This window comes from Culex pipiens, chromosome 1 (assembly GCF_016801865.2).
Source record: "Culex pipiens pallens isolate TS chromosome 1, TS_CPP_V2, whole genome shotgun sequence".
Lineage (NCBI taxonomy): Eukaryota > Metazoa > Arthropoda > Insecta > Diptera > Culicidae > Culex > Culex pipiens.
The window spans coordinates 78,711,715-78,733,175 of record NC_068937.1 but is presented as its reverse complement, the minus strand read 5'-3'; the positions used below and the strand labels follow the sequence as shown (position 1 = coordinate 78,733,175).

The 21,461-nt window shown below is 44.0% G+C and overlaps 4 protein-coding genes across 4 annotated transcripts; 2 read left to right on the top strand and 2 right to left on the bottom strand.

The window, feature by feature from the left end:
• Positions 1-74: 74 nt before the first annotated feature.
• LOC120429882 (uncharacterized) lies at positions 75-14,585 on the top strand. Its single transcript, XM_039594962.2, has 2 exons — positions 75-712; positions 14,402-14,585. The coding sequence occupies exon 1, from the start codon at positions 80-82 to the stop codon at positions 605-607; it is 528 nt and encodes a 175-aa protein (XP_039450896.1). The 5' UTR covers positions 75-79; the 3' UTR covers positions 608-712; positions 14,402-14,585.
• LOC120429879 (uncharacterized) lies at positions 3,713-13,411 on the bottom strand. The gene is made up of 2 exons (XM_039594960.2): positions 5,454-13,411; positions 3,713-5,362 (listed from the first exon to the last, which is right to left on the bottom strand). Exon 1 carries the CDS (start codon positions 9,540-9,542, stop codon positions 6,930-6,932), a length of 2,613 nt encoding a protein of 870 aa, XP_039450894.1. The 5' UTR covers positions 9,543-13,411; the 3' UTR covers positions 3,713-5,362; positions 5,454-6,929.
• Positions 13,692-15,827, top strand: LOC120429883 (40S ribosomal protein S20-like). The gene is given in 4 exon segments (XM_039594963.2): positions 13,692-14,508; positions 14,579-15,141; positions 15,144-15,164; positions 15,167-15,827. Coding segments are annotated over 3 exon segments (336 nt in total). The 5' UTR covers positions 13,692-14,508; positions 14,579-14,957; the 3' UTR covers positions 15,298-15,827.
• On the bottom strand, positions 15,311-20,928 carry LOC120429880 (uncharacterized). The gene is made up of 5 exons (XM_039594961.2): positions 20,586-20,928; positions 19,690-20,062; positions 19,485-19,645; positions 18,220-19,426; positions 15,311-18,154 (listed from the first exon to the last, which is right to left on the bottom strand). The coding sequence occupies exons 1-5, from the start codon at positions 20,926-20,928 to the stop codon at positions 17,605-17,607; spliced, it is 2,634 nt and encodes an 877-aa protein (XP_039450895.2). The 3' UTR covers positions 15,311-17,604.
• Positions 20,929-21,461: the final 533 nt, after the last annotated feature.

Below are 21,461 nucleotides of genomic sequence, written 5' to 3'. Positions count from 1 at the left end.
GGCTTGTGGGAGGTGGCGGTAAAGTCCGCTAAGACGTCGCTCATCCGTGTGCTTGGTCAGCGACAACTCGTTCGAGGACATGAGTACCGTCCTCGCGCAAATCGAAGCAGCGATGAATTCCCGTCCGCTTACTCCTTTTTCCGAGGATCCGGACGAGCTGGACGTGCTCACACCAGGGCACTTTCTGACCGGAACGTCGCTGCTGGCAATCCCAGATCCGGACTATTCGGACATTCCCACGAACCGGCTGCAGCATTACCAGCAGCTGCAACAACTGGTGCAGCAGCACTGGAAGCAGTGGAGGCGAGAGTACATCTCGCAACTCCACAATCAGAACCAGAAGTTCCCGCAAGCAACCCAGCTGAAGGCTGGCCAGATGGTAGTCCTCAAGGAGGACAACAAGGCGGCAATCGAGTGGCCTCTTGCCCGCATCGTCGAGGTCTACCCCGGTCCTGATGGCGTCGTTCGGGTCGTGAAGCTGCGCCTGCCGAACGGTGCTGTCTACAAGCGACAAGCATCCCGAGTTTGCATGCTGCCTTTCGAGAGGGACTCGATCGGGCAGACTCCGAACGCCTTCAACCCTCAACCGTCACAAGGCGCACCGTAACCGGAGGAATCGCTGTCGACAGACATCCATACGGCGCAACGGAGATGGGCGAAGAAGGCGTGAAGAAAATTATTTTGAAATTTAAGCAGTGTTAGTTTTAAGTAGGTTAGTAAGCAAAATTAGTTTTGAATTTTTTCTCTAGTTTTAAATTCTTACAGAATTTTGGTGGCCGGAATGTTCGGTCGCGATAGCAAGTTGAGTTGTCACCCTGCCGTGTAGCATAAATTTCTATCTTGCTATAATTTTCTATCTTGTGTGTGCACACGGCAAGGCAACAGTAGTGGTGTGGTTGATCGTGCAGATCACGCGCACTATCGCGTAGTTCATTTGCATTCCCTTTTGCACTGCTTGAGTGTAATGTTCAGAAGAAATAAACCGTCGTCGCAGCCGGTCGTCTCGCATTTCTCTGAGGAGATTTGTTTACGTTACGCGCGAATAAAGAAGGAAGAGAAGAAGAATCTTTAAGTTAAAATAAACTGTAGTTTTCTATCGTGCAAAGTCGTTTGTTTGCTACCTGTGGAAGGAAATACTTACCCGGGATACTTACCTGTGGTCGCCGTCGATTCTGCTACTGCTGCTGCTTGTAGAACCTACAAAGAAAAGGGGAGGAGGAATACGAGCACGGGAAGGAAGGATTTGGAACACAGAAGGAGTGTTGTGTTGGACAAACACACAACAACTAGACACAACGTAGAAAGAAGCTCCAGTGCAAACGGTACAGGCGAGAGAGCGTTTTCGTGGCCAGACGGGATTGGGTCCGAACATTGTGGTGCGAGGAAAACGAGCACGGGAAGGAAGGATTTGGAACACAGAAAGACGACACAACACACGAAGGACAAACACACAACAACTAGACACAACGTAGAAAGAAGCTCCAGCGTAAACGGTACAGGTGAGAGAGCGTTTTCGTGGCCAGACGGGGTTGGGTCCGAACATTGGTGCCGTGAACAGGATTTGTTCCTTGGGTGGCCCAGCGAAACGCCATCGCGATCACCTTTGTGCGCCGAGAAGAGTTCGCCATCGCTGCAGGAGAAGAAAGACTTTGCGGCCATCGCGACTGCTTGTTTTGGCGCTCAGCAACAGCAACAAGTTCAACGACCGGGAAGAGGAGGTCAACGACCCTGCGAGGGAGAGGATTTCCATTAAGACGTGCACGGCCTGGAAGACAGGCTCACACGGTGAGTACACTTGTCTATTCTGTTTACGTTTGGAATCCTCAACGTTGTTGTACTTTCTCGGTACTGTCCTACTGGGACGTTTTGCTGCTGTTGAAGTTTGCTGCTGAACAATTTGGACGATCACAAACACATACGGCCGACTGCTGTGTGATTGGCGACGGTTTCGAGTACGAGCGGTACCTGTGCTGTACTAGAGGACTGCTGCAGTTCTGTGCGTGTTTGGACAGGTGTTTTGTTTACCGGGGCGCGTATTTTTATACGGTTGGTTTACAAGGCCTGTACTGCCAGGCTCACAGGGTGAGTACTCGGCACGAATTCTTGCTCGACGGTGTATTGCAACCCTTTTGCTTTCTCGGATTGCTCCGGTGGACAACTCGCTGCTCTCGACGAGTAACACTGCCGCGCTGGTGTAGTCACTGGCCTGCTCACTGCTGGAAGGACGGAAAGTTGCTGTTTGTTCCTGTTGGGCGTAAAACATACAAGGCCTAGTTTTACAGGCTCACAGGTGAGCCTCTTTCCATTCCGTTAAGCGCGTTGTTTGTGGTGCTTCGCTTGTGTACCTTTCCCCACAGTGTGCCATCTGCGTCATCATGTCGACTAGGGCCAAGCTGGTCAAGAAGCGGGACCTGATCATCGCGCACCTGACTCGAACGAAGAGTTTCCTCAAGGGCTACGATGTGGCGACGCAACAGCATCTAGTGTCTGTACGGATGGAAAAGCTCGAAGGAAAATGGGAGGAGTTTGAAGCGTTGCAGCTGGAGATCGAGGAGCTCGAGGACAAGGACTACAAGGCAGGCGTCACTGCCGACGCATCCAAGGAAGAAGTGGAGAAGCGAGTGAAGCAGTTGGAGGAGAAGGAGCAGCAGCGAGAGGACATGATGAGGAGGTTGGAGCAACTGTATTACGAGGTAAGGGCAGGGTTGCTAGCTAGGATGCCAGTGGTTGCGCCTTCTTCTGCACAGAAAAAAATATGTAAATTTACACAGCACGTAATTACTGTTTCTTATGTAAACTCACTCAATGTAATGTTGAAATATGATGTAAAGAGTAAAAAGTCATGGAAATTACTCCAATGTAAATCTAAATCTAATGTAAATCATGAATCTAATGGAAACGCTGAGCATGGAAACTCAAATCTGATGGATTTCTACCCGAGGGGCGTGACATTGGCCTTAATGTATTAATTTTCCCGTTTAATTAATTAAGGAATTAAATTTCTCGCGTCATTTAATATTTGACAGCACCACACCTGCTTTGAAAACATTGATTTCCCTCGTGTCACTTTCGCTGGCAGAACTGTCAAGTTTGTTTTGATTTAGTTTTAGAAAGAAAATGTGTCGCGAGTTTAATTAGGAATTTTAATGAAAACTTGCGATTCGAGGTGCCACCATTCTTTTGCTTCGACACACATCTAGTGGAGGATTGCGGAGGCGAACGCATCGGCAGTATGCCGGACGATTTGGAGTTCGACGAGCTGAACGACTCGGAAAAGTGCACGAAGATTTGGTCCGGTTGAAACAGAGGGAAGCGAGGTTGCAGCTGGATCTGAACGTGTTGATGATGCCGAACATGCCAGAAACGCAGCATCCGACGTCACATCCGGCAATGCAGCAGCATCATTTGGAGAGTTCGCAGCAGCGGGGAGAAAAGTAAGGAGGGAATTTTGAATGATGGGAGATTGTTGATTAATTTTATGTTTATTGTAGGTGGTTTCTTCATCGGTCTTCGGCCAAACTTTCCGTTGTCGAAACCCGCTTAGATGCGTATCTATTTGGCGGACGATTTCCCGGCATAACGAACCAGCCGACGTTTACGATTCCAGTAAACTTTCCTCCGGCGTTGCACTTCAACCAGCGCACAGTGGGCGAAATGGAACTCAAAATCGGACTTAATTGAACGCGGCTGATTCCCTGGTATGAAAAATAGTGTATCTTATGTAAAAAATCCGGGTAATCGATTGGTGATGGTTTCATCCACCGCACGAAACGGCAAAGGGTCCATTTTGCCCAAATTCCCCATTTTTTACATTTTTTCTTGAAAATCGGTCTGTATTTAGAGCGGAGGCTTTATGCGGCCATCCAAAATGCACTTAACTTATGTGAAAATGTCCCAGGAATCCAGTAAAAATATCCACTTGCACCGCAAAAATCATCTAGGGTCCAATTAACCCCAATTCCGCTATAAAAGCATTTTTGGCCATTTTCAAATGTTAGGTCAGATTTTAAAAATCTGAAAATATTTTTATCGTAAAGATCACACAATTTTACATAAGAATGACGATTTGCACTTGATAGTTTGACACATTTATGTTGATAAAAATAAAAATTATGTAAAAGGCAGTTTATTCTGCGTTTGACAAAATTGGCCCAAAATTGATTCTTCAATCTTTTTATTTAGTTTAATTTCTATATCAACATAAATGTGTCAAACTATCAAGTGCAAATCGTCTTTCTTATGTAAAATTGTCTGATCTTTACGATAAAAATATTTTCAGATTTTTAAAATCTGACCTAACATATGAAAATGGCCAAAAATGCTTTCATAGCGGAATTGGGGTTAATTGGACCCTAGATGATTTTTGCGGTGCAAGTGGATATTTTTACTGGATTCCTGGGACATTTTCACATAAGTTAAGTGCATTTTGGATGGCCGCATAAAGCCTCCGCTCTAAATACAGACCGATTTTCAAGAAAAAATGTAAAAAATAGGGAATTTGGGCAAAATGGACCCTTTGCCGTTTCGTGCGGTGGATGAAACCATCACCAATCGATTACCCGGATTTTTTTACATAAGAAACACTATTTTTCATACCAGGGAACCAGCCGCGTTCAATTAAGTCCGATTTTGGGTTCCATTTCGCCCACTGTGCAGCGGCTGGTTCAGGAGGTTCAGCAAAATCATCCGGTGTTGAATCAGCACCGTTATCATCAACAGCAGCAGCAGGGTCAGAATCCCGGTCAGCAGCAGCCCAAAAACTGCAAAATTACCAGCAAGACCAGAAAAAGATGCAACACCATCGTGGCAGGCTGAACCGATCCGGGGAGTACGAAGCGTACGCGATTGTCCCATTGTTATAAATAAATACAAGTTATTTTAAAACCTAGTTTATATTTCAAAGCAATTTCATTCACCATATTCTGGCCACCGTGATGCGATATTCGAGCGGTCGTTGAGTACCTTTAACTACCGGGGCGTTTTCCGATCTGACGAAGACATTATTCTCGATATTCAGAATCTCCGGACTGAACTTGAACGTTTCGTTCCCGATGCCTGACTGCAACTGGGGGATGCGCACCCGGTTCGGGAGGATGCAGCACTCGTCCAGCAGAAGGTCGTTCGGCTCGTTGGCGCGTTTTCGGAGCAGACTGACCTCTTCCACATCCGACCCCGTTGACCGTCAGGGTCGTTCTTCGGCTGACGGTTATCACGAAAATTCTAGGACCACCCGAGAACCATTGTTCCAGTTACCCCTCCTTTACTGGTAGTGGTGGTGGTGGTGCTGCTGCGAAACATCATCGTTGAAGTTATCATCGAACCAGGTTTGCCGACAGGATGGCTGACCTCCTTCTCGGAAAATCTTTGGGTGGCAATTGATCCTAAAACGAGTAAGTATAATTTATATACACACAAAAATGGAGGAAAACCTGCCGGATTGTGCCACGATTCACCGAAGTCACAATCTCCTGCCGCAATCAAACGCTTATCTGGAGAAACATCTCCTGCTGCTGATCCGGGTGTCCACCACCGCCAACTCCGTTGCGATTTTTGTGGCAACCACCTTGGTTGTGGTTGTAGAACCAGCCTTTTCCGCCGCCGGAATGTCCACCGGAGTGATTTTACGATGGACCGCCACCACCGGGAGAATGCATTCTCCCATTAGACCGACTTTTCGGCGACAATCAAATTGCACCAAACACAACAACAATCGTGCGCAATGTCAAACCGTCAAACTGTCAAATCAATGTGGTGCAAAAAGAGGTGACGATGTTTTGATCGAAAACAATTGTAAAAACGTCGAAAAATCGAAACGTTCTTATTACTGGAAACTTACGTCGAACACTGCCGCAGTCCTAGGCGATGATCTCGATGAAGCCGCTACCAAGGTTGGATGAGTCGAAACCGTAGGTTTCCCAAAAATCGAAGACAGGAGTTCAATACTGAGTATGATTAATACACAGGTTTGAGATGACCTCCGAACTTGGTTTATTTGAAATAATTCGTACAATGTCGTCTTATTCCTACAAGTTCTCCTAGCGTTACATAATTTCTAAACCGAAAATCTAACCTATCTAGTCCCGTCGTAAATGAATTTTTCTCCTGAATTTGGATGAGATTTGATGTGGCCTTGTCAGGGTGTGAATTCCCTGCTTCCTGTAACTCTTTCGGTTCCATCGTTTTCGTTTTCTCAGATCTAGCTCTAAACACAGTTTTTTCTGTGGGTCCTAAAGAGTTCCTAATGCATTTCAAAACATTTGTACTGTTTAGTTCTATCCTTCCTTAAAGATAGAAAGGGACAAATATTGTTTCCTACGCCTAATAATTATAAAATCAAGCCACGCACCCACGCGTGCATGAGGTGCGCACGGGAAGTCAACTATTTGGGACCTTTTCTTATCTGATGCAACTGCGTTCTACTGGTTTCCGTCCTTCCTTCATTCTACCTGATTTGTCGTTGCATCCATTTCAAACATTTCGCGGAGTTTGCTGCTTTCACTTTCTATGATATTTCAATTAAGTCTAGTCAATTCTTCTGCTCATGAAATCTTAAATTGATGATTTGCTTCTAAAGCCAAATTTTTACTATAATTAATTTTCTAGCGCCAACATACCGGGACCCGTAAATCGTCCTAGATTTACCAAACAAACTCGATTCTACGCTAGTAAATTTCTGAGTCTTATTTTGTTTTTGCAATTTATGCCTTAATTCATTTTCATGCTAATGATCTGTATTATTAACCTATGCTTGTTCGTTTCTAATAATGTGTTACAATTTATGTAATTGTTCTTTATTGAAAACTTCAATGCTTCATATTAATTTGTCGACGTGCTCTATGATCCTAATACAAAGTTACTTCAAAATTTCAGTTTCAGCTTGCCAATTAGTCTTCTAATTGCGTCTAAGTTTGTTTCATTCATTCTTCTAGTCAAACCCTTTGTTTGATTAACTTGCACATTTGCACTTCATTTGTTGTTTCCAAATCATGAGCCTGTTGCTCTAAATTATCAATTGAAACAATTTTAATTAAATTCACATTTGAATTTACATTTACGATCATTTGGTTGAAACCGTTTGTCGGTATCAATTTTATTATTTCTGGAATGCATTCATCCCAACTATATTTCGATTTCCATAAGTTTTTCATCAAACTTTTGAATGAAATCGATTGACGATCATAAACGTCCATAGCATGAGATAAGTTTTGTCTCTTTGTTAAATTATTGATTTCGTCGCTATTTGCGGTTACTTTATTTTTCAACTTGCAATTAGTTTTCTTCCTAAACTTGCAGAGTATATTACCTGTGTTGTACAATTCCATTTCCTTCAATGGGAAATTTCGCTTCATTAGTTTTAAATTGGAATTTGAATTTCCAAATTCTTTGTTTGCTTTGCGACACATAACAACTCTGTATCTCGCAACCTTTGTTGCAAGTTGATTATTCCAATTCTGTTCCACTAAGTTAGAACTATCTTCAATGTATATTTTGACTTCTTTATTTTTCGTAACTTGTACGCAAGCTTGTGAGCTGATTGCGTCAAATGTTTTTGTTTGCACATTACAAATATTTAATTTGTTATCAATTTCTTTTGTCAAAACTTTTCTTTCAGAGCTTTGATCAACTTTTATTGTTCCACCTTTAGGACAATTTTCATTTGTATCTTTGGATACCAAATTCTTACTGAAGTCTTCTTTTTGGACTTCCCGAATTATGAACACATGTTCCTTTTTATTATCTTCAATCTGACTACTTCCAAATAAGACCCAACCTAATTTGGTTTTTCTTGCAATTGGTTCATTGAACCTTCCTGATAGTTCTTGATTACCCTTGAACAAAAATGCATGTGGTAATCCAAGTAATATTGTTGGCACTGCTTTTTCATAAGATTCCAACTTACTATTCTCAAGATAAGAAAATCTTGCCTTGAGACGTGCAATGTCCACAGATTGATGTGGGAGCGATAAACCTTTAATGGTTCGCAGGTCATTCAATTGGAACAATTTTCCATTGGGACCTTTGACATTCAATTGAACAGATTTACTTCTGTTATTTTCTTTAATTTCACCATTGGTCCAAGCCAATGTTAATGGTTTATCTCTTCCTGTAACTTTGAGCTTATTAACAACATTTTTATCAATGAGACTGACCGAGGAGCCTGAATCAAAGAATGCAAATGTCTCGAAACTATTTTCACCATTCATCAAAGTTACTGGTATTATTGGATAGTAAACTTGATTGCTATCCCTTACGTGACAATTCACCTTTTTAAAATCATCTTTTGTAGGTTTTGAAGCTACGATTATTTTCTTTTCAGGAATTTTTAAATGAAGTAATCGATTATGTTTACTTTTGCAACCTTCGGTGTTGCAAGCTTCTGCAAATCTACAATGTTTTGCCAAATGATTTGCGCGACAACATGAAAAGCATAATTTCTTTTCTGCTACAAATTTTCTCCTTTCAACAAGAGATATTTTCTTGAATTCATCGCATTCAATTAACTTGTGATTTTGATCACACAAATAACACTTCAACTGATGTATTCCATGATAATTTACTCTGTCAACTGTTTCAACAGAACTTTCTTTGCTAGCTCCTCTTTCGGCTAACAGCATACTAGCTAATTTTTCTTGTGGTTTTAACCACTCATAAAGTGTTTTCAATGTAGGAGCGGTATATGGGTTCTCTTTAGTCGCCAATATTTTCTCCTCATTCAAACTCATCAGCCACTTTTGGTGTAGTGAAGCTGGTAGCTTGTTCGCAAGATCACGAACTAGCCTCTGGTCATTCAAGTATTCAGGGTGATTCAAGCACTCCATATTGATTACTAAATCTCCAATTCCAGATATAAAATCTATCATGGACTGAGGATTCTCGAACTTTGGGTTACGCAATGCCAAAACATCGTTTAACAACCCAGAGTAGACTCGTTCGACACTGCCAAACTGGTCTTCTAATTTAATCATTATTTCGTTCAGATTACTTGAATTTATGAGTAACGAATTAACTCTGCTTAATGCCTCACCTTTGAGACAATTATTTAATCGATTAATATTTTCAAAATCAGAAAAATTACCTTGACGAGTAGTCTCGTAAAAGGCTTGTTTGAACCTGGGCCAGATTTTGTAAGACCCGTCAAATTCTGGCAAATCCATTAGAGATTGCCGCATCACTAAACTGTTTGAAGAAGTTTGAGAGATGTTAATGCTATTGATTTTGTCAATAATCGCTTCAAGTGCTTTCACTTGCAAATTTTGATTTGTTTCTGAATTTAGTGCAACTTGTTGTGTTCCAAAATATTTCATACACTTCTCTTCAAGAGATTTAATTAGAGCATCTTGTTTATCTAACATTTCCTGAATAGCTAAACATTTAACACACTTCCAATGATCCTTTGACCTAGGAGTACGAGCTAATCCTACACACTTTATGTGAAATCTACGATCACAACTGTCGCAAGACACCATAAATTCCTCGACATCATCTGAACTATCACACTGACGGCAACTACCGTTCTTGTTTTCAGCAAACTTGAAATCCATTTTGCCTTCGAATACCTTACAATTTCAGATGATCGATGTGTTGCTGCTCTTTCTTGATGCTCGATGGGATGTTGCTGGTTGGACACGTCGCTTGTTGATGCACTCGTCGTTGATTCCTTTTCAACGCTCGATGATCCACTCTATTAAGCTGCTTCTTATGGCACGATACCTTTTTTAATTGCACTGTTTCCGATTTAAGCACCGGAGACGCTTCTTCCTTTTAACATTTCATCTGGAGTTTTGATTTCCAGGATCACTCACAACACCTTTGCTGTGTACACACGAACTAACTTCTGACGCCAAATTACTGCGTCCAAATGTTCATCTAGAATTATTTCCAGGATTCAAAAACTTTGTTCACGTTCAACGAACAATTCCCGCGTCGGGCTAAGTCCACGTTTGTGTGCGACTTCCACTGGTAGATCCGTTATCCACCAAGTCTTCTGCGACTTTTAGTTCTTCTAGGTCTTCACCTAGGCTAACATAACACGGATAACTTCGGTAACACTTATCCGATTTCCGATAAAACTGTTCTTCTGGTTTTAATGACCAGGCTCACTCACAGATTTCTTCTGGTTGTAACGTCCAGGCTCACACATAAAATTTTCTTCTGGGTAAAATTTTCAGGCACACATACATTTTTCTTCTGGGATTAATACAGATTTCTTCTGGGTTTTAGTTTCCAGGCTCACACACAATTTGAACAGTGATCAACGTGCGAATTGATTTTTCTTCCACGTTTACTGCCAGACGAGAGATCTTACATCTTCTCAAAACATCTGAGTTCTTGCTCAGGATTTCTTCTGCGATTAAGTCCACAGGATTTCACTGACGAGCTTTCTCGACACTAAGTTCATCTGAACTCTAACACAGTTCAGGAATCACTTCGACGACACTTCGTCCACAATTTTCTCTGAGCCTAACACTGCTCAAGAACACTTTTCACTAGTCCGCTCTATAGCGTCGGACACGCTTATACTCACAATCACAACTAGATTTCAACTAGTTGGAAGTCCGGGGATCCGAAGTGTCTGATTTCAACAGACACTCTCCAGCTTCCCTGTGGAGCCACCATGTAAAAACGTCGAAAAATCGAAACGTTCTTATTACTGGAAACTTACGTCGAACACTGCCGCAGTCCTAGGCGATGATCTCGATGAAGCCGCTACCAAGGTTGGATGAGTCGAAACCGTAGGTTTCCCAAAAATCGAAGACAGGAGTTCAATACTGAGTATGATTAATACACAGGTTTGAGATGACCTCCGAACTTGGTTTATTTGAAATAATTCGTACAATGTCGTCTTATTCCTACAAGTTCTCCTAGCGTTACATAATTTCTAAACCGAAAATCTAACCTATCTAGTCCCGTCGTAAATGAATTTTTCTCCTGAATTTGGATGAGATTTGATGTGGCCTTGTCAGGGTGTGAATTCCCTGCTTCCTGTAACTCTTTCGGTTCCATCGTTTTCGTTTTCTCAGATCTAGCTCTAAACACAGTTTTTTCTGTGGGTCCTAAAGAGTTCCTAATGCATTTCAAAACATTTGTACTGTTTAGTTCTATCCTTCCTTAAAGATAGAAAGGGACAAATATTGTTTCCTACGCCTAATAATTATAAAATCAAGCCACGCACCCACGCGTGCATGAGGTGCGCACGGGAAGTCAACTATTTGGGACCTTTTCTTATCTGATGCAACTGCGTTCTACTGGTTTCCGTCCTTCCTTCATTCTACCTGATTTGTCGTTGCATCCATTTCAAACATTTCGCGGAGTTTGCTGCTTTCACTTTCTATGATATTTCAATTAATTCTAGCCAATTCTTCTGCTCAGGAAATCTTAAATTGATGATTTGCTTATAAAGCCAAATTTTTACTATAATTAATTTTCTAGCGCCAACAACAATCGTTAATTAATTAATTTCGGCAGTTAATTAATTAAATTATTTAATTTTTTACTATTGTCCCGCCCCTCGTTTCTACCCGTGTTCGGCTTCCTGTAAATTCCTATTCAATGTAAATCATATATCCGATGTATTTCTGCCAAACGTTGACTTCAAAACTACCCGAACTAAAAATAGTTATATTTGGTTCTCTTTCTATCGCTCTCATACTTCGCTGGCCCACTGCCTGAGCCTCGACCTGAACAAGTTGATGCTTTTGCCGCTCGTTTATAAAATGCGAAGATGGCTCAGTCGGCAGCGGGTAGCAGCAGTAACACCGAACATCCTACCCGTCGTCCGTTCGATTCCAGTCCAGCGTTATTCCACTTGGCCGTCGACGAGAAAGCGTCCCCTACCTGTGAAACAACTTTTTAAAATCGGAATTTCCTTTTGCTGCCCGCTTCAATAATTTTAAAATAGAACATAGGCCACACCCTTTTCCTACTGCAATCCAAGTCGAGCTTCTCATTCCCATTGGCTAATTAGATTTAGTTGATTTGAACTAATGTAAATTCCAAAAGTAATGTAAATTCCAAAACTAATGTAAATTTTCAAAACTAATGTAAATTTCCAATGAATCTAATGTAAATTTCCGATGAACCTAATGTAAATATACATCATTTATCATGATACCTTTTGGTACATGATAAATAATGTAAATTCACAGGAATATTTTTTTCTGTGTGGTTCTAACGATGGGGCACCAAAAGTGCATGCTGGCGTTCATCTGCCCAAGATTGAATTGCCAAATTTTAACGGGGATTACGATTGCCTTTCCATGACACCTTCAAGTCTTCGATCCACACAGAAAAAAATATGTAAATTTACACAGCACGTAAATGCTGTTTCTTATGTAAACTCACTCAATGTAATGTTGAAATATGATGTAATGAGCAAAAAGTAATGGAAATTACTCCGATGTAAATCTAAATCTAATGTAAATCATGAATCTAATGGAAACGTTGAGCATGGAAACTCAAATCTGATGAATTTCTACCCGCGTTCGGCTTCCTGTAAATTCCTATTTAATGTAAATCATATATCCAATGTATTTCTGCCAAACGTTGACTTCAAAACTACCCGAACTAAAAATAGTTATGTTTGGTTCTCTTTCTATCGCTCTCATACTTCGCTGGCTCACTGCCTGTGCCTCGACCTGAACAAGTTGATGCTTTAGCCGCTCGTTTATAAAATGCGAAGATGGCTCAGTCGGCAGCGGGTAGCAGCAGTAACACCGAACATCCTACCCGTCGTCCGTTCGATTCCAGTCCAGCATTATTCCACTTGACCGTCGACGAGAATGCGTCCCCTACCTGTGAAACAACTTTTTAAAATCAGAATTTCCTTTTGCTGCCCGCTTCAATCATTTTAAAATAGAACATAGGCCACACCCTTTTCCTACTGCAATCCAAGTCGAGCTTCTCATTGCCATTGGCCAATCAGAATTAGTTGATTTGAACTAATGTAAATTCCAAAAGTAATGTAAATTCCAAAACTAATGTAAATTTTCAAAACTAATGTAAATTTCCAATGAATCTAATGTAAATTTCCAATGGACCTAATGGAAATATACATCATTTATCATGATACCTTTTGGTACATGATAAATAATGTAAATTTACAGAAATATTTTTTTCTGTGCATGACAACCCGGATTTAAAGACCATTCAAAAGTTCCACTATTTGCGGTCATGCGTGGTTGAAGAGGCTGAGAGAAAAATCGAGAATCTCCAGTTGAGCGCGATCAACTATGAGATTGCGTGGGATACTCTTGTCAAACGGTTCTCCAACAAGTATCTCAATAAGAAACGGCATGTCAACGCGTTGTTGCACTTTCCGCGCGAGGAGAAGTTGACGGCGAGTGGGATTCATGAAGTGATCGACTGTTTCGACCGGTGTACGAAGATCTTGGATCAGTTGGGTGAAGTTTCGTCGGGCTGGGGAGTTTTGTTGACGCAGCTGTTGGTGTCGAAGATGGACGATGCATCGCAGAAGAGCTGGGAGGAAGCGGCGCTGAAACTAGCGGACCCGACGTTCGGGGATGTGATCCAGTTTTTGAAGAATCAGACGAGGGTTCTCTAAAAAATGGATCACATCCACGAACGTCGGGTCCGCTAGTTTCAGCGCCGCTTCCTCCCAGCTCTTCTGCAATGCATCGTCCATCTTCGACACCAACAGCTGCGTCAACAAAACTCCCCAGCCCGACGAAACCACACTCAAGATAGAAAATTATAGCAAGATAGAAATTTATGCTACACGGCAGAGTGACAACTAAACTTGCTATCGCGACCGAACAACAACATTCCAAAAGACTCTATATTTTTAGGATTTTTTGATGAAAAGTTGTTAGCTGCAAAAAAGAACCGTTTTTGCTCGGTCAGCTCAAAGGGGAAACAAAAGCCGTCTGCGCAAAAAGGTCCTTTTCGGAAGCTAATAACTTTCAGCAAAACATCCTAAAAGTATGGAGTCTTCTGGAAAATTGTTATTAATTTAGTAAAGGTTCTACATCTACATTGATAAAGAATTGACGACTATTGCACCCTCCACAGGTAAAAAAACTGAAACAGTTGCTTTTCTCCATACATTTTGACGATTTTTCCCATACACTCAACCCCCGGTGGTTGGTCACTTTTTCGTTTGACACCGAGGGGTGGCTAACTTCCGCCTTGGTCCAGCGTTGAAATTCCTTTTTCAAAACCATTCACCGTTCGCTCCTTTTTTTCACCTTACTTGACCTTTTATTGCTTTAACGCGCCTTAGCTCGCCTTTTCTGTTGCCTTTTCTTGCGTTCGCACTTCAGACTGCTCGATTTTTTTGACAACGAGAACTGTCAAGAGCAAATGACAGATCTCGTTGTCAAATCAGTCGAGCAGTTTGTTTTGAACTTTTAATTTTTTTCACGTTCACATTTGTTGGACAAAGGAACCTGTGCCGCGGAGAAAACGGTATTACGCGGCTACCGGTGGCCAAGCCGGAGAAGCATCTGATAATACCGGCTTTGTTGTTACGACGACGGCGAGAACTTTCCGGTAGGGAATTTACCGGCTTTGTGGGTTGAGAGTTTTGACTGACTACTTGTTTTTTTTTTTCTCTTTTAAGAGAACTGCTCGCTGGTTCGGGTGGCAGCATCTTAGTCTCCCACCAGGGCCACCCTGAATTTGCCCGCGGCCATGCAAGTTTCGCTTACGAGTTACAACTAAAACCGTCGTTGATTTAGCAAGTGACGGTTGTCCAACTGCACTAAAGTCTACACAGCTCATGCCACAAAACTGCGACCTTCACCAGCAACAACACCATCATCTACGGCGGCACCAGCCGAAGCTAACCCAAGGGCCGAACTGAACATTTTTCCGGCGGAAACACAAAAACGGCCACGTTGCCGCTTAACCGCACGACTATCATTTTCGTTTACTGCCATCAAAGTTCCCGTTCGATTATCTCGACCAGGACATGTGAGAATCCATGAAAATCGTGCAAAATGGCCGCCACTAGAAAGGACATCGAAAAGGCCGCGACCCTTCACCGGAACCGCGTCACGCTGAACTTGCGCAATGTCCGCAGCCTGGAGAAGGTGTGCGCTGACCTGATCAGCGGCGCCAAGAAGCAGAAGCTACACGTTAAGGGCCCGGTTCGCATGCCGACCAAGATCCTGCGTATTACGACCCGCCTTGCGGTGATGGTTCCAAAAAGATCGCTTCCAGATGCGCCTGCACAAGCGTATCATCGATCTGCACTCGCCGTCCGAGATCGTCAAGCAGATAACCTCGATCAACATCAAGCCCGGTGTAGAGGTCAAGGTCACCATCGCCGACCCTTAAGCTGGATAGTTCCACCACAATCCGGAATGTGAAGCAGATTTCCGGTGATGGCCGGCGGTAGAGAGCGTAAAAGGTCCAACGCGGATATTTGAGGCCTTTGCTGCTCCGGCTGGGCGTTTGCAAACACCAACACGCAAATAAACTTTTTATATTAAAAGCTTTCACAAAACAAAACACAAAATAAATTCCTTCAGTGAAGCCCAGAAGGTACAAATCGCTCAAAAGACCGGATACGTCTTCAGATTGGATTACTTCAATGTCATTGCTATTCAACTTCTCCATGTGAGTCCACCAAGTGCATAGAAAGAAAAGTGTTGCATGTCGATGATTTTATATTGCATGACTTTATTTTCTACTTTTACTGAATAAAAAAAAAGTGCGGGAAAAGTGTAAGAGGTCTTTCCATACAATTATAAGTATTATTAGTATCGTTTTTTTGTAAACCCTATTAAATCCTATTAAAATCTCGCCGTGTCGAGTTCGTTGATGTACTTTTTGAAACTGATGTCATATGCGGATCTGAGTTGAGTTGAGTCGTTCAGTGCAGATCAGGTTCCCGTACTCTGCGCCTTGTAGTTAATGAACCATTTCGAACATTTACTCAGCTCCAACCATTTTTTCGTTCAGCTGCTTTCTTGGATCAAACTGCCAGACAATACTGGCACACGTGATGCACGTTCTTTAACGGCTCCGCTTCAACCTGGACTAAAACATGTATCCTGGTGACAATCTGTGATGCTCTCCTAGTCTGGCGGTCATCAGATCATCGAAGGTCGACGACTGCAATTCAAATTCTACGCAGGTACCTTGTTCCGCATCGACCGTGAACCCTTTTCGCCACCCCCCGCGGCGGACGCTTCGTCTGTAGGATCGTCGTGTTTGTCGCGCTGCCCCGCTTGCCGTTGGCCGACGGCGACTGCATCGGGTCGTCCGCGCCTCTTTCGGCGGCCTTGCATGCCCAGTTGACTACTTGGCCTGCTCCTCGTTCAGATACAGGCCGGAGGCGGTCTCCTCGATGGTGCCCTTGCCGATCCGGACCACGTACAATACTTCGTTGATGGTTTCGTTCCGCTTGACCTCGTCGACGAAACCGGCCTCGTAGGTGTCGCCTCCGGTGAACGCGTGCACGGCGTGTCCGACGATCGGGAGCGTGTCCTTGTCGCCGATCACGATCACGATCGGCCTTCGAGGCACCGTCCTCGAACAGCATCATGAACTTGCTGTCTCCCTTGTGACCTTGCCTGCATAGTACTTTCGGTCGGACCACCGCGCCATACAGCACAACCAATCGTCCTGGTTCACTGGCGGTTCCGGCTCGGCAGGTACGGGTGTTTCCGGTTTCTGCTTCTTGGCGCTCTTCGGGGAGGCTTGCTTCGACTTCGGACTCGGTGCGGGTTCGCTTCTTTCCTCGACCACTTTTCGGTGGTTGTTTTGGGCGTCTTCGCGTTGGAACTGCTTTGGTCCAGTTCCGCGTCCGATAGCTCATCATCCATGCTTGATCTTGGTGAATTCCTCGATCATCAACTTGGCCCCTCGGACGGTGTGCTTAACCTTGAATAGTGGTGCCTTCGACTGACTGATGACTGTCCCCGAACTGTCCGTTGCGCTTGAGTGTGAATCAGCGGCCGGTCTCGCCGAAGGCAGCTGGAACGGGCCAAGACTTCCCACGCTACCGTTGGAGGACTGCTTTGACGAGTCAATTCCTGTCAGATCTTGGGTGGACTCGGCCAAACCGGGCGCTGCCAGCTTGATCACCTTCTCCACCGACAAGAACTGCAACTCCGTTCCGTCGAACCATACGCTGACCTCGTACAGCGCATCCTCGGAAGTCAGTGCCTGGGTAAGGTCAAGCTTGTTGGCGGCGGTGGTTGTCGTTGTGGTCGAGGCTGCAGTGGTCGTCAAATTTGCTGGCGTCTGCACGGCAGATTTACCGTCTAGCTCGGATCCTGACGTGGAGGAGATTCCGTTGAATTTGCGGGCATTGCTGGTTGGTCTCCTCTGCGAGAGAATAATATTCATTAAATAACACTTCCCTGCAAGGCGTCATCCATAAAGTATGTCACGCTAAATCGGGCGATTTTTAACCCCCCCTCCCCCCCATGTCACACTTTGTCACGCTTCATATTACCCCCCCTATAAAAGTACGTCACATAACATGACCCCCCGACCCCCCCCCCCCCTCCCCCAGCCAATAGAAAAATCTTATTTAAAAAAACGAAGTTATCTTATTTCAAGTTGTTTTTATTTCATTGTTATAACAATATAATATCATCGTTTCAGCAGTCAACGCAAATCAATCTAGCAATGCTAATCTTCACCCCAAGGATTTAGCAGATGTTTTTCGATATCAATTATGGGATGTGAATCGTTTAAGTTCTCAACACCTTCTGCCCAATCCATGGGGATACCAGTGAGATCAACTGTATCACTATCCAGCCAGTCAAGATCACCGCCGTCCGCTGTCGCCACTAATAGCTCATTTCGTCGTCTGGTCACGACACGCTTGGGACGAATCTTCTTCGTCGCTGCCGTAACTTTGTGCTCTTTTTTATGCTCCTTAAGCATAACTAGAGACGCATGGTACAGTCCACAGGTCGTACAGATCCGATCGTTGACCAGATTGGTCTGAGAAGGGCAAAACAGATCATACGGGATTTTCATGAACCCAAGATAAGATTTTGGTAGGATCTTCGAAACGTCGAGTGAAATGGCGACAAACAAAGATGGAAAGTGTTGGTGGTCATCCTTTCCTGCCGCTTTTAGTCCATCGGACGAGTGGATAAGCGGAATCGGTGGAGGAAGAAACCGTCCAGGAAGTACCGTCGACAAAGAGCTTCGCAGTGGCGAACAGCAGGATCTGAAATAAAATGCAAAAAAATGTTTTAATTATTATTGTTTTAAATTAATATATGCTAAATTTACCTATTATCACACTTCACAATCTGGAGCATGTATTGGCTGGTTCGAACGTGGTTCGAAAACCAGCATTGGTCACGACACTCCAGCGATTCGGGGTCAACTTCTGACGCTTCTGGCTCAATAAATTCAGCAACCGTCGGATATCCATCAATGATCAGCCCACCCCAAACCTCCGCAAGCGTTTTTCCAGCGAACTTGAAATTCTGCCGCTCCAAATGTTCATCTGTGGTCCGCATTTGTGAGTCTAGATGTGATCCATAATGATCGTGAGGGAGGAGTAGACCTGCTAGCTCTCGGCTTAACGGGGACATCCGTCTTTCGACCCGGTTGAAGGCACTTCTTCCCGGCGCGTTAGTCGCGATGAAAATGGCATCAAGGTTATGTTCAAGAAAGTGGTGGATGGCGACCTGAATAACCTTGCGATAGCGCGGGTTTTCGTCAGGCCCACCATCCACCACAATCACAACCACGGGTTTGATGATCCCATCATGACGCAAGATCGGCGCAAATTCTTCCAGCTCGGTCAATCGTTTGAAATCCAGTGCATGAGAATACGCGGTTGACGACGAGTGCTTTCCGGAGCGGATTCCAACGTATGTCGGACCGGAATACCCAACAGCCTCCGGCTTTCCCAATCCATTTTTCTTGATAATTATTCCAGCGGTGACTGATGGGATAAGCTTGTGTCGCTGTGCGACGACCCAGTTGTGGTCTGGAAGTTTAACTCGGTATTCGATGTGCATCAAGAATGGGGACTGTTTGTTTGCGGCTGTTAAACCGATTACAACTCGCGCTTTGTCGTCCTGGCTTAGAAATGCAACCTCTTCCGGTCCTAGCAGTGAAGAGAGCTCTTCCAGAGACCGAATTGTAGACGTGCAAAATCGACCATCTGAATGATCATGGTGCTTGGTGTTAGTGGCTTTTTGCAGTTTGACCGGAACTGGATTGACGTGACGTCCCCCTTCCGCAGTGTTCGATCTACGTGGCAGCAATCGTAAGTAGGTTGCAGATCTACTCAGCTTGAAACCTTGGTGGAACAGCGCATCTTTGAGTTCGTCCAATGTATGAATACTTCGAATCGCTTCAAACTGTCGCTTGTCCTGAGCCGCCGAACCGTAGATCGCGATATCACAGATGGCCTTCAATAAATCTGTTTGCTGCTCTTCCAGGCGTGGACGGCCGATGTTTGATCTTACTGACAGGAACTTGGCTGAGAATATAAACATATTTTATTTTAGAGGTGTAAAAACCCAGCTTTTTTAACTTACCTGCTTCAGGAATCTCTTCAAGAAGCCTTTCCTTGGCGCTCTTTTCAACGACTCGTCGCTTTTTCTGCCTCTCCTGCTGGCTGATTTTTGCTTTCAACTCTTTTTCCAACTTATTTCTTTGGCCGGTCAATAATTTCAATTGCTTGAATTCCCCTTCAGGCCTTCAGTCATCAATCCCGCAGATTCGCGCTCTTTCATCCGCAGCACTTGGGCTGTAACCTCGTTCAGCTCTTCCGAGATTTTCTGCTGGACTGGCGCAGGTCGCTTCAAACAGCTCGCGGAACTTGGCTGCGCTATTTTTGCTTCGCCTTTTCGGCTCGACTGTCCGGACCCCGATGCTCCATGTTCCGATGGAGACGCCCTCGACTGCGATACCGCAGGAGTTGGGCTAGCAGCGCTTGCAGCCTTCCCCCAGAACTTCATTAAAGCTCCCTGCCGTCCAAGCGCCAGCGCTTCGAGCTGCTGAATTTTTGACCTTACGAGTTCCGGAAGTTTGTCCTTCGGTTCAGATGTTTTGAGCTGGTTCCAAAAGAGGATCGCCTCTGCTTGGCACGCAGATTTCTTCTTCTCGGGATACGCTTTAACGAAAGCCTTGAAAAGGTCACCAAACATTTCGTTGTGGTCCATTTTTAAGTCGTTCTTTGCACTTGGTTTAAAAAAAAAACTTCCGCTCAATTTGCGCCGCACACGTCAAAAGAACAGTTGAAAATTTAAAATTGTAGCTGTCAACTGAGTACACTCTCAATGAAGCATACTAATAATCTGACGAAACTCATGAAAATTCAAAAATTCTATAATCGTGTATATTGATTTCACACGCTTAAACCGTGTACTTAGAATCAAGTTTGCACAAACCTATTTTTGAGTTGGCTACGGATGCGTTTTAGAATTGCTTTCTATTTCAAGCTTTTTGGCATTGCGGTTGGTTGTTTAGGACAAATTAAAAGAAAAATAAATCTAACGGTACGTCACGCTGATCTGAACCCCCCCTCCCCCCCTTGTCACACTTTGTCACGCTTCGCCAAACCCCCTCCCCCCCCTAAGAGCGTGACGTACTTTATGGATGACGCCCAAGCCAATCTCCTACCCGGTGCAACAAACCTGTACACGAATCGACCTCCGATGATTTCAGACTGCTTTCTTCTTTCACCGACGAGGCAACAGATTCCTTGCTTGTTTCGGGAGCATCCTTCTTGGGCTCCGGCTCCTTCGCTGCAACAGCCGGCTGCTGAATTGTCCACCACGATGACGCCGTGCTCCTCCTCGTCCTCCTGTGGCTGTTGTCTACAGAGGGTCGCGTAATCTTGCTCACGCTCTCCGAGCTGATTTCGAACTGCTTCTGGATCGGGGTCGGATTGTACACGTTGCTCGAGCTGACGGCCGCGTTCGGTGTGCTGCTTCCGTTCGAGATCAAATCCAACCGCTGCTTTAACCGGTCGGCCATTCTGACACTCGATGCTGTCGTTCAGCACCTTGGACTCATCGGCGGCCGGCGCCGGCGGCACTTCCTCAACGTCCTCAACGTATACAGAAACACGCCAAAATCACCGAACTGTCACTTTTTACACGGCGCTCACGCACACTATCAAAACAAACGTTTGGTGATGTGTGTGAACTCCGTGTAAAAGGGTTGTCAAACTGAAAAGTGACCCCGTTCGCTTGACAACAGTTAGTGTCAAATCATCGGGGTTTGAGTGTACAAACTTCAAGCGATTGGAGGGAGGGGTTCCCGTGGTCAGAATGAGCTCAAATTTGGAATTTAGCTTAGTGATGGGTCAATCTATGATTTATCGGATTTGGACCACCCTAATGGATATATTTGTTGAATGTTATTCCATTAATTTCAGTTTTATTAACAGAAATATATTAACTGTTTTTTTTATGTTTTAGGAAAACATCGATACATTAGGATTGGAGATTGATAGACTTACACGCCAGCTAAGTAGTCTCAAAAAAGAAAAAAGATGATAATGATTG

What these genes read in the sequence shown, in the direction of transcription:
- LOC120429879 (XM_039594960.2), bottom strand. Translation starts at nt 9,542, where the DNA reads ATGGATTTCAAGTTTGCTGAAAACAAGAACGGTAGTTGCCGTCAGTGT.
- LOC120429880 (XM_039594961.2), bottom strand. Translation starts at nt 20,928, where the DNA reads ATGGCCGACCGGTTAAAGCAGCGGTTGGATTTGATCTCGAACGGAAGC. An exon ending in AACGAGGTTACAGCCCAAGT is followed by an intron (nt 19,646 to 19,689) that starts GCTGCGGATGAA and finishes TGATGACTGAAG; the next exon opens with GCCTGAAGGGGAATTCAAGC. An exon ending in TGAAGAGATTCCTGAAGCAG is followed by an intron (nt 19,427 to 19,484) that starts GTAAGTTAAAAA and finishes TTATATTCTCAG; the next exon opens with CCAAGTTCCTGTCAGTAAGA.
- LOC120429882 (XM_039594962.2), top strand. Translation starts at nt 80, where the DNA reads ATGAGTACCGTCCTCGCGCAAATCGAAGCAGCGATGAATTCCCGTCCG.